A 13790-nucleotide genomic window follows, 5' to 3' on the forward strand; every position below is an offset into this window, starting at 1 on the left:
TCAGTATGTTCTCCACGTGGCGGTCTCCCAGGCCCAGGATGTAGCCCACCACAGAGGAGGCGGCCACAGAGCGTGTGTAGGCCGTCCGCTGCCTGTGCCACTCCCGCCCCGACGTGTACTGCTCCAGGAAGAAGTGGCGGAACACTGGGTGGAAGTGCCGCATGATGTCCTGGGAAGGATAGGCAAAGATGAGTGCTAAGGAGGAGGAGGAGGAGCAGGAGGAGGAGGAGGAGTAGTAGTAAGGAAGAAATCCCACAGCACATAGTGTCAGTGCTCTAGACTGTCCTGGGAATAGCAAAGCAATACTGTACTGTTCAGAGTGGTGTAGGATGTACTGGGAATGAGAAAGCAGTAGCAGAAGTGGTGGGGAAGTGATTAGGGAAGTGAGGGAGACCAAGGATGTGATGGAGGGATGGAGTGTGATGAAGGAAGTGAGGGAGACCGAGGGTGTGATGAGGGATGGAGTGGAGAGATATAAGAGAAATGTGAAGGTGTGAGCTGGAAGGAGAGCACCCATAACAAAGAGGACATGATTTTGAAGATCTGTTTGTGGCTGCCACTTATGGGATTGAGGTGTCTGGTTATAGATAGACAAATAGATACAAATAAACAGATAGATAGATTTTAAGAAAGTGGAGCAGATGGGGGACGTGGAAGGTGTGTGCAGGATATTTACAGAAGAAATATGTGCAGCATGTGATGTGGTGTGTGGGAGGAAGAGAAGACAGAGGGGGGTGCAAGGAACAGCGTGGTGGACCGAAGAGGTGAGACAGGCTGAGGCACAAAAGAAGAAAGCATACAATGTATGGATGAGAAATAGGGGCGTGGAAGAAGTTGAGAGGCGGAAGAGAGAGTTATATGTAGAAAGAAAGAGAGAGGTGAAAAGATTAGTAAGAGAGAGTAAGAAGAGAGTGGATGAGGAATTTGGAAGGAATTTGAGTGTAAAGTGGAGGGACTGTAAGAAAATGTTCTGGAAAGAGGTGAAAAGAGTAAGACAGGGTGGAAGTGAGGTTAGCAGGGGAGTGAAATATAAAAATGGTAGATTACTAGTGGAGAAGGGAGAAAAAGTGAGCAGATGGAGAGAACACTTTAAGGAATTGTTGAACATACAGGATGGAAGTAATGCAAGGATAAGTGGCTGGGGAATGGCTGGGAGAAGGAGGGAGGTGAGAAGACAGGAAGAAATCAGTTGGATGGAAGTTGTGGAAGCAATGAAGAAAGTTAAATTGGGGAAAGCCCCAGGAATTGATGGAGTGTGTGGTGAAATGCTGAAGCATGGGGGAGAGATAGTAGTAGAATGGATGTGGAAGATGTGCAGATTGGCCTGGGAGGAAGGTAGAGTCCCGGAGGATTGGAAGTCAGGTATAATTATTCCCTTGTACAAAGGAAAAGGGGAAAAAGAAGTGTGTGGTAATCATAGGGGCATTTGTCTTCTTAGTATAATAGGAAAAGTGTATGGTAGGATACTTATTGACAGAGTTACAGAAAGAACAGAGGAATTAGTTGGAGAAGAACAGGGAGGCTTTAGGAAGGGAAGAGGTTGTGTAAATCAGATATTCATTCTTAGATCTTTAATGGAAAAGTTTCTAGAGAAGGGAAAGAAGTTGTATGTGGCTTTCATGGATTTGGAGAAAGCATATGACAGGGTGGACAGACAAGGATTGTGGAAAGTATTAAGAATATATGGAGTAGATGGAAAGTTGTTGAATGCTGTGAAGAGTATGTACGATGGTGCTAAGGCTGCAGTGCATGTGGATGGTGAACCAAATGAATTTTTCTCTTTGAAGGTTGGGTTGAAACAGGGGTGTGTCATGTCTCCATGGCTGTTCAATCTGTACATGGATGGGGTAATAAAAGAGGTACAAGGTAGGGTAGTGGATGTTGGAGTGGCCCTGGTGAGAGAGGATAGTGTTTGGAAACTCCCTGTACTGTTGTTTGCAGATGATACTGTATTGTTGAGTGAAGATGAAGGGGAGCTGCAAGGCTTGGTGGATGAGTTTGGGAGAGTGTGTAAGAAACGGAATCTAAAGGTGAATGTAGGGAAGAGTAAAGTGATGGTCTTTGAGAGAGGTGAAGTCACTGAATGTACAGCGAGGTTGGATGGTGTGGAATTGGAAAATGTGAGTACTTTTAAGTACTTGGGTAGTGTGATGAGTAAGGATGGAGGTTTGGAGGATGCAGTGCTTGAAAGGGTACAGCAGGGAAGAAAGGTTGCTGGTTCTTTGAAAGCAGTGATAATAAACAGGGAAGTGAGCATGGAAGTGAAAAAGTTACTACATGACAGTATTGTGATACCAACTCTAACGTATGGAAGTGAAGCTTGGACGTTGTTGGAAGGACACAAGTCAAGAGTGAGAGCAGTGGAAATGAGTTATTTAAGAGGAGCCTGTGGAGTCACATGGAGAGACAGGCTGACGAATGAGGATATAAAGGAGCGTTGTGGTGTGGATGTGGATGTGATAGGAAGCGTTATGAGGAACACACTGAGGTGGTTTGGCCATGTGAAGAGGATGGAGGGTGAAAGACTGACGAAAAGAGTGTATGTGAGTGAGGTGGAGGGGGGAAGAGGGAGGGGGAGGCCGAGGATGAGATGGAGGGATGGGGTGGAGAGGTATATGAGAGATGGGGGTGTGAATTGGGAGCAGGGCAGTTAAATGGTGGGGGACAGGGCTACGTGGAGGCAATTTGTTTGTCGAGCTAAGCCTGCCACGGCTGGTGCAGAAATATTTAGGAAGTCGTCATTTTTGTTGGATGACAGGCAAAAGTGGGTGGAGCTAAGCCTGCCACGGCTCGTGCATGACTGCTCACTTGGTTTGCTTGGCTCAGTGTGGTGTGAGGCTCCTCACAGGTAGGATGTACACCCCTTGACTTCCCACCGAACACTTATGCTCCTTTTTCTCGCGTATAAATGCTGCGTTATTATTTAAGAAAATACAACAAATGATGCATTATTGGAAAGGAAATTTATTCTGCTACATATTGAAGCAAAAAATATTACTCTTCCTGAATAGTTTTTTTGAGGCGAATATTATTTTAAAGGAGTGTAACTCTTTAGCATGTCAGCTAACTTCTACTCATTTTCGCATTTTATTTTGTATATACTGTATTGTCTTTTTGAACAACGTATGACAGAGAAAAAGTCTTCATCTTCAAAATGAGACCAAAGTGACCTTTCTATGATGAATAGTAATTTTCCTATGAGCATCAGAAGTAAAATATCTCTACGCGACTGTTCTGAAAGCTCTTGAGCAAGAGTTACGCACCACAGCCAGAATTTACGCTCACCCCTTTATGGGATAGGGTTAAATAACTCATTTCCACTGCTCTCACTCTTGACTTGTGTCCTTCCAACAACATCCAAGCTTCACTTCCATACATCACAGTTGGTATCACAATACGGTCATGTAGTAACTTTTTCACTTCCATGCCAAAGTGCTCACCTTAAATACTTCATGCCGGTCCTCGGCTGATCTCCTCCTTGCCTCATTCATCTTGGCATAACACAGGTCGGGGGTGTAGTCCCTGGGGTGGTACAGCCGGTGTGCCCCGCCCTTCTTATCACTGCCAATCAGGTACTCACCAAACGACTGCAAACGTAACAATAGCACATACTGTATTAAAGGCACACCAGAGAATGGAGAATGAAAGACTGACTAAGAGGGTGTATGTAGGTGAAGTGGAGGGAGGGAGAGGGAGGAGGAGACCGAGGATGAGGTAAAGGGATGGAGTTGAGAGGTATATGAGGGAGGGAGGAGTAAGCTGGGGGGAGGGTAGTCAAATGGTGGGTGACAGAGCGACTTGTAGGCGTTTTGTCTGCGGCCACCCATTGCAGGATTAGGGCATCGGGCTATAGATAACAAATTGCCTCCATGTTGCCCTATCCCCCACCACTTCACTGCCCTGCTCCCAGCTCACACCCCCCTATCTCATATACCTCTCCACTCCATCCCTCCAACTCATCCTTAGCCTCCCCCTCCCACTCCCCCCCTCCACCTCACTCACATACACTCTCCTCATCAGTCTCTCACTCTCCATCCTCTCCACATGGCCAAACCACCTCAATGACATGGAGGTGATTTGTTTGTGGCCACCCCTTACCGGATTAACGCATCTGGCAATAGATAGACAGACAGACCATATCAGTTTGCCGAAGACATGGATTTCAACGTTGTGATATGAGTATTTGACTTATAAAATTCCCAGAGATATTAGCCACACAAACTGAGGGACAACTGTATATGAAACTACAGTATACTCAGTTTTATCTTGTTGAGGTAAAGACGCACTTGACAGGCTGGTGATGACTGGCTGAACACAACATCACTTCATAATCTCTTTACTCGTTGGCATTATTAACTGAAAAAGCATAAATCTGAGGGAGGAATTAGGGTTAGTATGTAAGCCAAGAAACCATTTACAACGCTGCGTGGTAACCGTATAACCAAACCATACGTGCTCCCTACGTGTCAACAAGTGGGTTGGTGGAGGGTTAGTGCCCCTCCCCGTAAAACTAATAACTCAAAGTGAAATGGCCATCCCTTATGGGATTATGGAGTCTGGCAACAGACAGATAGTTATTCAGACATGTTGCATTCAGCCAATCATCACCAACCTGTCAAGTGCATCTTTGCCTTATTAAAAAAACTAAGTATATTTGGATTTGTCACTCAGTGCAGAGCCACCTGAAGTGGAAGTAACAGTAATAAAAATGAAAGGAAGCAAAGGGAAACATAGGAGGAAAGGAGGACAGACACAGAGATTGAATGAGAAAGGTGGAGGAGGAGGAGGCACGCAGCACTGCATCAAGTGAGTGGATGGCAGTCACCACCACCTACCACCTCCGACTATATGAAAATTGTAAGTGATTAATATGATAATGATGATGACATGATGATGACAATGACAATGACAATGATGATGGTGATAATGACAATGATGATGGTGATGATGACAATGACAATGATGGTGATGGTGCTGGCAATTACCTGGGTATTGGTGCACCACTGTATCAGGCCGCTCCTCTGCGACAATGGAACAACTTGGTAGGTTCGGATGGACAGGCAGCGCTCTCGGGCTTCCTTGTCCCCGGCAAGGAGCTGATTGACGATGCTGAATACCTGCAATTGCAAAACATACACGGGTATAACACTGGTATTGGTATTAGTGCCATACACTGATAAAACAAGAGAAATTGTTCCCACATATTATTCGTACTGTTTATAAAATGAGAATATTTATCTATCTATGGTCAGACGCCATAATCCCATAAGGGGTGGCTGTTTGTCTTTGAGTTAGTTTTTTATGGGGAGGGACACTAACCCTCTGCCAACTCACTTGCTGACATGCAGGGAACACATATGGGATGGTTATATGGTTACCACCCAGCATTGTAAATGGGTTCCTGGCTTACAGGAAACTATTAGGCTTGTCACTCAATGTACAGTCACCTGAAAAGGAAAGAAAAGCAATAAAAAGTGACAGGAAACATGGGAGAAATAGGAAGAGAGGAGGACAGACACAGAAAAAGAATGACAAAGGTGAAGGAAGATGTACACAGCACTACATCACGTGAGTGGATGATGGTCATCACCACCTAAAGAAGGTAGAGAAGGATGCTGCAGTAACCAGCCACAACCAAAAATAAATAAGTAAGGAAGAGGTGCTAGGGAGACATTTGTTAATAATATTTCCTTAACTGAAGTAATTTTTCTTGTAATCATATACAAAATTTTACCCAGAATTTCTCATAAATAACTTAACTTAATTAGTGATAGACAATACAGTTTTCGCCGCGAAAGATCCACCATTGACATACTCAATCTCTTAACTCATACCATCCATCAATCAATTGATCTTTTTGGAGAAACTCATGCAGTAGCTCTTGATATCTCTAAAGCTTTCGACAGAGTATGGCACCGTTCCCTGCTGTCCAAACTCCCTTGCTATGGACTAACGTCTTTTGTTCCTTTGATTTCTTCTTATCTTAGTGACAGGAAAATAAGAGTAAAAGTAGATGATGTATATTCAAATTTCCACTCAATTAACACCGGCGTGCCGCAGGGATCAGTTCTGGCGCCAACCCTATTTCTGGTTCATATTAATGATCTCTTATCTGTCACTCACAATCCCATTCACTCATATGCAGATGACTCAACACTACATAGTTCATTCACACTCAGACATCCATTTACAAAGTCTAATATCTCTACCTCTCAACTCAGGTCAGCCATCTCCATAAATCAAGATCTATCTACAATCAGTGAATGGGGACAAAACAACCTTGTCTCTTTTAATGCTAGTAAAACTAAATATATACAGTTTACTAATAGACAGATATTACCAGATTCGTACATTACCTTCAGTGCTACTAATATTCCCATCTCCAAAAGTATTGAAAATCTTGGTGTCTCACTTAACAGTGCCCTCAACTGGACCTCTCATGTCAGATCACTTGCTAAAACCGCCTCAAAGAAACTTGGATTATTGTACAGAGTCCGTAACTTCTTCGCCGATGAGCAGTTAGCTATAATTTATAAGAGTCATGTGCGCTCTCAGCTTGAATATTGCTCACCCTTGTGGAATGGTTGTGAAGAGGTTGCATTAAGACAACTAGACAAAATTCAGAATAAAGCTGTTAGAATCATTAACAACCCTGCCATTACATATAAACTACCTCCCCTGCAAAGTAAGAAGGAATGTTGCCTCCCTTGCATTATTTTACAGATATTTTTTTGGCAAATGCTCAGACGAAGTTGCGTCCATGGTGCCACCTCTCCATGCCTTCCCTCGTGCTACACGGGCATCTGGTAGCGCTCATGACTGGAATGTCACTCAACCATATTGCAGAACTTCTGCCTATCAGAATTCTTTCATTCCCTGAACTGCATCTCTCTGGAACTCGCTTCCCCAGAGTTGTCTTCCTCCAAATTTCAACCTACAACTGTTCAAGTCTAACTGTTACAGATATTTTATGAACAGAGGACACCAGTAATCTGGTGTATGGATTATTTTTTTCCCCCCATTTGTTTTTCCTTCCTCCGTTCTGTTATTAAAAAAAAAAAAAAAAAAAAAAAAAAAAAAAAAAACTTTCAGCCACCTATCCATCTGTGTGTGTGTGTGTGTGTGTGTATGTCTCCCTTTCCCTCCCCCCCCCTCTCTCTCTCTCACCTGCTCCAACACAGCATCCTGCCTGAGGTCGTCCCGTCCCTTCAGTAGCTCAAAGTACTCATGGCCGTCCGAGGTCCTCACAGTCAGTCGTTTGGGGGCATTGATCCCCCCGACAAAGGTACACTTGTTCCCCCACCCACTGATGATTGGGGGCTCGTAGCGGCAGGACGGCTGGATCTGTAGGGGGCGGGTGAGGGCGGCAGTATGGCGAAGGTCTCGGAGCTGCATCAGGGGCTCCTTGCAGTCAATTTGTACCTGGGATAAGATAGGAAGCATCAGAAGAAACACATTGAGGTGGTTTGGCCATGTGGAGAGGATGGAGAGTGAGAGACTGATGAGGAGAGTATATGTGAGTGAGATGGAGGGGGAGAGAGGGAGGGGGGAGGTCAAGGATGAGATGGAGGAATGGAGTGGAGAGGTATATGAGGGAGAGGGGTGTGAACTGGGAGCAGGGCAGTGAAATGGCGGGGGACAGGGTGACATGGAGGCGATTTGTTTGTGGCCACCCTGTAAAAGGGATTAAGGCATCTGGCAATAGATAGCTAGACAGATAGATAGATAAGATAGGAAGTGAAGGAGTGTTGTGGTGTGGACGTGGATGTGACAGAAAGCATTAGGAAAAACACACTGATGCGGTTTGGCCATGTGGAGAGGATAGAGAGCGAGAGACTAACTAGGAGTGTGAGAGGGGCACGTGCAGTTGCATGGAGTGAGAGACTGACAAATGAGGAAGTGAAGAAGAGTTGTGGTGTGGATGTGGATGTGATAGGAAGTATTAGGAGAAATACACTGAGGTGGTCTGGCAAGGTGAAGAGGATGGAGAGTGAGAGACTAACTAGAAGAGAGGTGCATGTGGAGTTCCATGGAGAGAGAGACTGACAAATGAAGAAGTGATGGAACACTGTGGTGTGGATGTGGATATGACAGAAAGCATTAGGAGAAATACACTGAGGTGGTTTGGCCATGTGGAGAGGATGGAAAGTGAGAGACTAACTAGGAGAGTATGTCAGTGAGGTGGAGGGATGGAGAGAGAGGGGGAGGACCAAGGATGAGATGGAGGGATGGAGAGGGAAGGGGAGACTGAGAATGAGATGGAGGGATGGAATGGAGAGGTGGATGGGATGGCAGGGGTGTAAGCTGGAAAGAGGGCAGGGAAATGGCAGGGGACAGGGTGACATGGAGGAGATTTGTTTGTGGCCACATATGGGATTAAGGTGTCTGGCAATAGATGGATAGATAGATAGATAGATAGAGAGACAGACAGACAGAAAGATAGACAGATAGATAAGTCAGAGTTTACTTAATCTGTTTATAGCAGAATCTATTTATAACACAGATCCCTAAGGTTGATAAATAGCTGCTTTGAGCTGACTTTCACCTGTGACCAAAGAAGCAAACAAAACTGTAGTATGGGAAAGACAGCTATCAATTTTAGGCTGAATCTATATCTATCTACCTATTGCCAGACACCCTAATCCTGTAAGGGGTGGCCACATACAAATCACCTCCATGTCACCCTGTCCCCTGCCATTTCACTGCCCTCCCCCCAACTTACACCCACCTCTCTCATATACCTCTCTACTCTACTTTTGAAGACACTGCAATTTACAATACTGTATTTACATTATTATCTATTTAGAGAACTGTAGTGTATTGCTAATAATGGCTCCAACATGCCTGCTTGCACTGGCCTTGGCCACCTAATGGCAGCTCTCCTTGCTGCTTGATCTCTGGCAGCCTCCCTATTCAGTCCCTTATCCCTGAGGTCAAACTCTGTGAACTCAGCCCAGTTTTTTTAGGTCTCCCTATTGCAACCCTACCTTCAAAGAGGAGAATCAGATTTACAACACAGACCTATGTGTTAGTGGCTGCTTCTGGCTGATCTTCACCTGACATAAGAAGATGAAGAAGGAAAAATGGCTATAAAAGACAGCCATCATCTCAAGCATCACCAACATGATCTCTTTTCCCAGCTAAGGATGGCACAAGGGACGGCAATGAGCAAAGTCTGCCAACAATCCTGTTTTGTTATTGTGTCCTGCCGTCCATACTCCCCCGCCCTCCCCAAACAACAGAGACCCTCCCCCCATCACGTACGCTTGGACCAGTACTCTCATAGGGTGAGGAAGCTCCCAAACACCTTTCCGTTACCAATTTTTTCCTGCATGTACCATTTTAATAACTGGTTTTATTGTATTTATCTATGCTGATAACAGAAACATGTAAATACAATACTCAAGACTGGCAAGGTGTAACATGCAAAACGGATTGCAAAGGATAAGGTGTTAGTACACTTCCTCATCCAAGATCTTGTTGTGTTACATACTGTTATCAAATAAAAACAATTATTGTTATACCTTCCACTGCCACAGCCAACAGAGAAGTAGAGCTTCTTGGGCCCTGCGAGGGGCTCAGTTGCTGATGCCTGTCCAGGATGCAACACAGCACCCCATACTATTAAGCACATTAAGCAAGACTGCATTGTACACAATCACCTACACCAACAACACAACATACACTCCTTGAGAGCTCTGTGGGAAAGCCCGGTCTTGGCCATGGCCTTCCTAAGGGACTCGGGGCTGTTCGGCCAGACTGCCTAGGGAACAACAACTACTACTACTACCACAGAGAAGCAGATGATCCATTACAACAAGCAGAAATGTTGGGTGAGAGAGAGAGAGAGAGAGAGAGAGAGAGAGAGAGAGAGAGAGAGAGAGAGAGAGAGAGAGAGAGAGAGAGAGAGAGAGAGAGAATCACATCTTGAATTCTTTTTTTTTCTCTAATGTTCCAGGCTACACAGAACCCATTTACAGACAGCCTTCACCTGGCATAACAAACAAACAAAAAATGGCAGCAGAAAAGACATACATCACCATAAGCATCACCATCATGGCCTTTTTCCCAGCTAAGGATGGGTTCGGTGTGACCAGCAACGTTAGGGAAAATACTGTAAAGACTTAAGGATGGAGAGTGAGAGACTGACGAGAAGTGTATGTGAGTGAGGTGAAGGGGGGGAGAGGGAGAGGGAGGCCAAGGATGAGATGGAGGGATGGAGTGAAGAGGTATATGAGAGAATGGGGTGTGAGCTGGGAGCAGGGCAATGAAATGGAGGGACAGGGCTACATGGAGGCAATTTGTTTGTGGCCTTCCCTCACGGGATTAAGGCATCTGGCAATAGATAGATAGAATAGACTTAAGCTCTACCCTGTGTCTCCCTCACACCCACATTCCAACAGTGAAGTGCTGGGGGCACGTGCTGATGGCTGTACAGTTCAGTAAAGCACGGCAGAAGGTACAGCAGTGGGAACCAGCAGCAGCGTCCACACTGAAACATGGGTGCTGACACGGAGCCTGCATGTGGTAGTGCTGCGAACCCTGGAGTAGAGCATATGCAGTATCCACCCAGGGCCAAGCTTCTTTATACTTCCCTTCATGTCACTCTGGGCAAGGATTCTAGTATGACCCTGGTGAGGCAGTGTCCACCACAAGGGGTGTTGGATCCCTACCTGGTGTGTGTACAGGTGGGTCCAGTTATACCATCTCTATCTCTCTATAGCCCAACGCCCTAATCTTGCAGAGGGTGGCCACAGACAAAACGCCTCCAAGTCACTCTGTCACCCACCATTTGACTGCCCTCCCCCCAGCTCACCCCCCACTCCCTCATCACCAACATCCATTAAATGTGAAACTGACGATAGTACAATGGGCAATATAGACCCCAATTCAGTGATGCCGGCAGGGTCATGTAACCTAAACCTATTTTCCTATAAGTCATGTACGCTGTTATACAAGTTTCTGTTATCCAAGCAGCCCTTCATTAACCCATTAGCACCAAGTGTCTTCAATACAGGACCAAACAGGGTATTTTCAAAATTTAATAAGGAAGGGAACCCTGGGGAAGGGACCTATGACCTTAGCGACTATGAGCCGACAGACAGAGGATGGTACGCCTAGCACCCTTCCAGCAAAATCCCTCGTACAGGTCTGGGAGCCAATGGGTTAATGTATCCCACACGTGTAATGGGACCCGCCAATACTGTACCGTACACGAAAAACAGACACAAAAATCAGTTACTTACTTGAGGTTGATGGGTCTGCTCAGCCTGAGTGTGAAAAAAGCATACATTACTGCCTCACCTGTCGCCCCGGCCGCTGCCTGGGATTGATGGCGCCGGCCCAGTTGGCCAGGGAGAGGTAGGCCAGCGACACTCTCTCAAACTCGTGCAGGTGTGCCCCAAGGCCGGTGCTCTTCAGCTGCGTCACCAGCACCTTGGCCGCCTCCACACGGTCCTAACACAACACAACAACCTACTTAGCCAGGGTTATACTTTGGCTGCCTCCACACGGTCCTAACACAACACAACAACCTACTTAGCCAGGGTTATACTTTGGCCCCCTCCACACAGTCCTAACACAACACAACAACCTACTTAGTCCATGGTTATACTTTGGTCATGTAAAGTTGTTTCATATTTATAAACTGTTATATCCTAGTTAAAGCCTTGTCTTCATCGAAAGTTGCTGGTGATTCATTGTTAAATTGCTTTGAAGAGTGTGTGTGTGTGTGTGTGTGTGTGTGTGTGTGTGTGTGTGTGTGTGTGTGTGTGTGTGTGTGTTTATCCCACTTTTAACTTATCAGTCATGAGCTACAGGATTTTCTCACTCATCATCATCCTCACCACCATCATCATCATCAATCACTATCATCATCATCCTCAACCATCATCATCATCACCACCATCATCATCATCATCATCACCACCACCACCAGCATCACCACCAAACCATCATCATCATCCAGACCTCTTCCCACCTAGAATGGGGTAAGGAAGGGAATGTAAGTCAACAAAGGAACTCAGCATATCTGTGGTGGAGTCCCAGGTCACTCCTCTTTACTTCTCACTCTTTTCACTTTAACTTGGCCTAAAACTGCCATCTCTCTGTTTTGCATCATGAAATTCTGAGTTGTGGTGATATATTAACATTAAAATATGATGCTAGTCATGAAGAAATGCTATGGAAAAGATGTAGAGCCACAGCATTGTCTTCTTCTGCCTGTAAGTTCTGTGATATAAGCTGCAAATGGATGGAAATCTATGCCAAGTTAAAGTATCATCATCATCATCATCATCATCATCCGGACCTCCTTTCCCACCCTAGGGCAGGGTGAGGAGTAGCAATGTCCAGACAGCCCAAATTTGCCCAATCCAATGGGCCACACTTCCATTCACTCATCATTCAAGCCCCCAGAATCCTGGCTGTATCGGATACGCCAAAAACATTCATCATGTTCTGTAGCTTCACATAAAAGTATCCGACAGAGGCAATCTGGACGCTGCCACGTTAAAAAGGGGTGCCAAATCCCTGATCATGCACTTCTCCTCACAACATTCATCTAGCCAGCTCGATCTCTTGTCAGTTCCCTAGCCTCACCGACTTCCAAACCTCTCTTCCTCACACACTCATCTTCCATCATAAATAAAAATCTCTGGTAACCACAAATCCATGACGTACGCTACATCAGGTATTAATCCGACACAAACACGTTCCAAACACAAACCTCCTCCATGACTTTCATCTGTTTTTTCCCGACTGCGGTGAAGCGATCGTCAGCGTGGGCGTGGGCCAGCGCCACCACCACCGGCAGACTGTGGTGGGGGTGATCCAGGCATATGTGGTCTGGAAGAGAGGACAGGAGTAGTGTGGAGAGGAGAGGAATGGAGAGAGAAGGGAAGGGAAGGGAAGAGAAGAGAAGAGGAGAGAAGAGATGAGATGAGAACAGGAGAGGAGATGGGGGAAGGGAAAGAAAGGGAAGAGAAGAGGAGAGGATTGGAGAAGAGAAGGGGAGAGGAGAGGAGAAGAGAGGAGAGGAGAGGAGAGAAGGGGAGGGGAGGGATGAGAAGGGAAGGGAAGGGAAGGGGAAGGGAAAGAAAAGGAGAAGAGAGAGAGAGAGAGAGAGAGAGAGAGAGAGAGAGAGAGAGAGAGAGAGAGAGAGAGAGAGAGAGAGAGAGCTTCCATTATTGAATATCAGTACAACAGACTTATTAAAGCCTGCATTCACATTTTTACTAAGTCCTAATCTTCTCCAAGAAAATAAGTAGCTCAAACAATATCAATAAGGAATTTAAATATCAGTCATAACACCACACTCAGGGCATTACAGGACACATTCATATTCTTCCAAGTGTCATATTTTCTCCTGGAACATAATACTACCATGGGAAGGCTGTGGTGGGACAGGGGTGCACTACACATATGCATTAAACAATAACATGAATGAGAAGAAAGCTTAGATTAATGCCTATATACTATCACCACCATCATCCAGACCTCCTTTCTCACCCCAGGGCATGGTAAGGAGTTGCAATAATAATAATAATAATAATAATAAATAATAATAATAATAAATAATAATAATAATAAATAATAATAATAATAAATAATAATAATAATAATAAACAATAATAATAATCATCATCATCCAGACCTCCTTTCTCACCCTAGGGCAGTGTGAGGTGTTGAAATAATAATAATAATAATAATAATAATAATAATAATAAATAAATAATAATAATAATAATAATAATAATAATAATAATCATCATCATCATCACCATCATCCA

At 45.0% G+C, this 13790-nt stretch overlaps 1 protein-coding gene across 1 annotated transcript in view; it reads right to left on the reverse strand.

Annotated features, from left to right (window-relative positions):
- LOC145417187 (serine-protein kinase ATM-like) overlaps positions 1-13790 on the reverse strand; it is an 89405-nt gene continuing 75615 nt past the window's right edge. Inside the window, exons 25-31 of the mRNA XM_080285961.1 lie at positions 12728-12846; positions 11305-11457; positions 7168-7422; positions 4986-5117; positions 3441-3587; positions 68-169; positions 1-24 (exon numbers count right to left, since the gene is read on the reverse strand). Of these exons, the coding sequence (XP_080142087.1) occupies positions 1-24; positions 68-169; positions 3441-3587; positions 4986-5117; positions 7168-7422; positions 11305-11457; positions 12728-12846 (932 nt within the window). The remainder of the gene's footprint in view (positions 25-67; positions 170-3440; positions 3588-4985; positions 5118-7167; positions 7423-11304; positions 11458-12727; positions 12847-13790) is intronic.

The sequence above is a fragment of the Coenobita brevimanus genome, chromosome 109 (assembly GCF_032717465.1).
Source record: "Coenobita brevimanus isolate Jiangsu-jjx chromosome 109, ASM3271746v2, whole genome shotgun sequence".
Taxonomy (NCBI): Eukaryota; Metazoa; Arthropoda; class Malacostraca; order Decapoda; family Coenobitidae; genus Coenobita; species Coenobita brevimanus.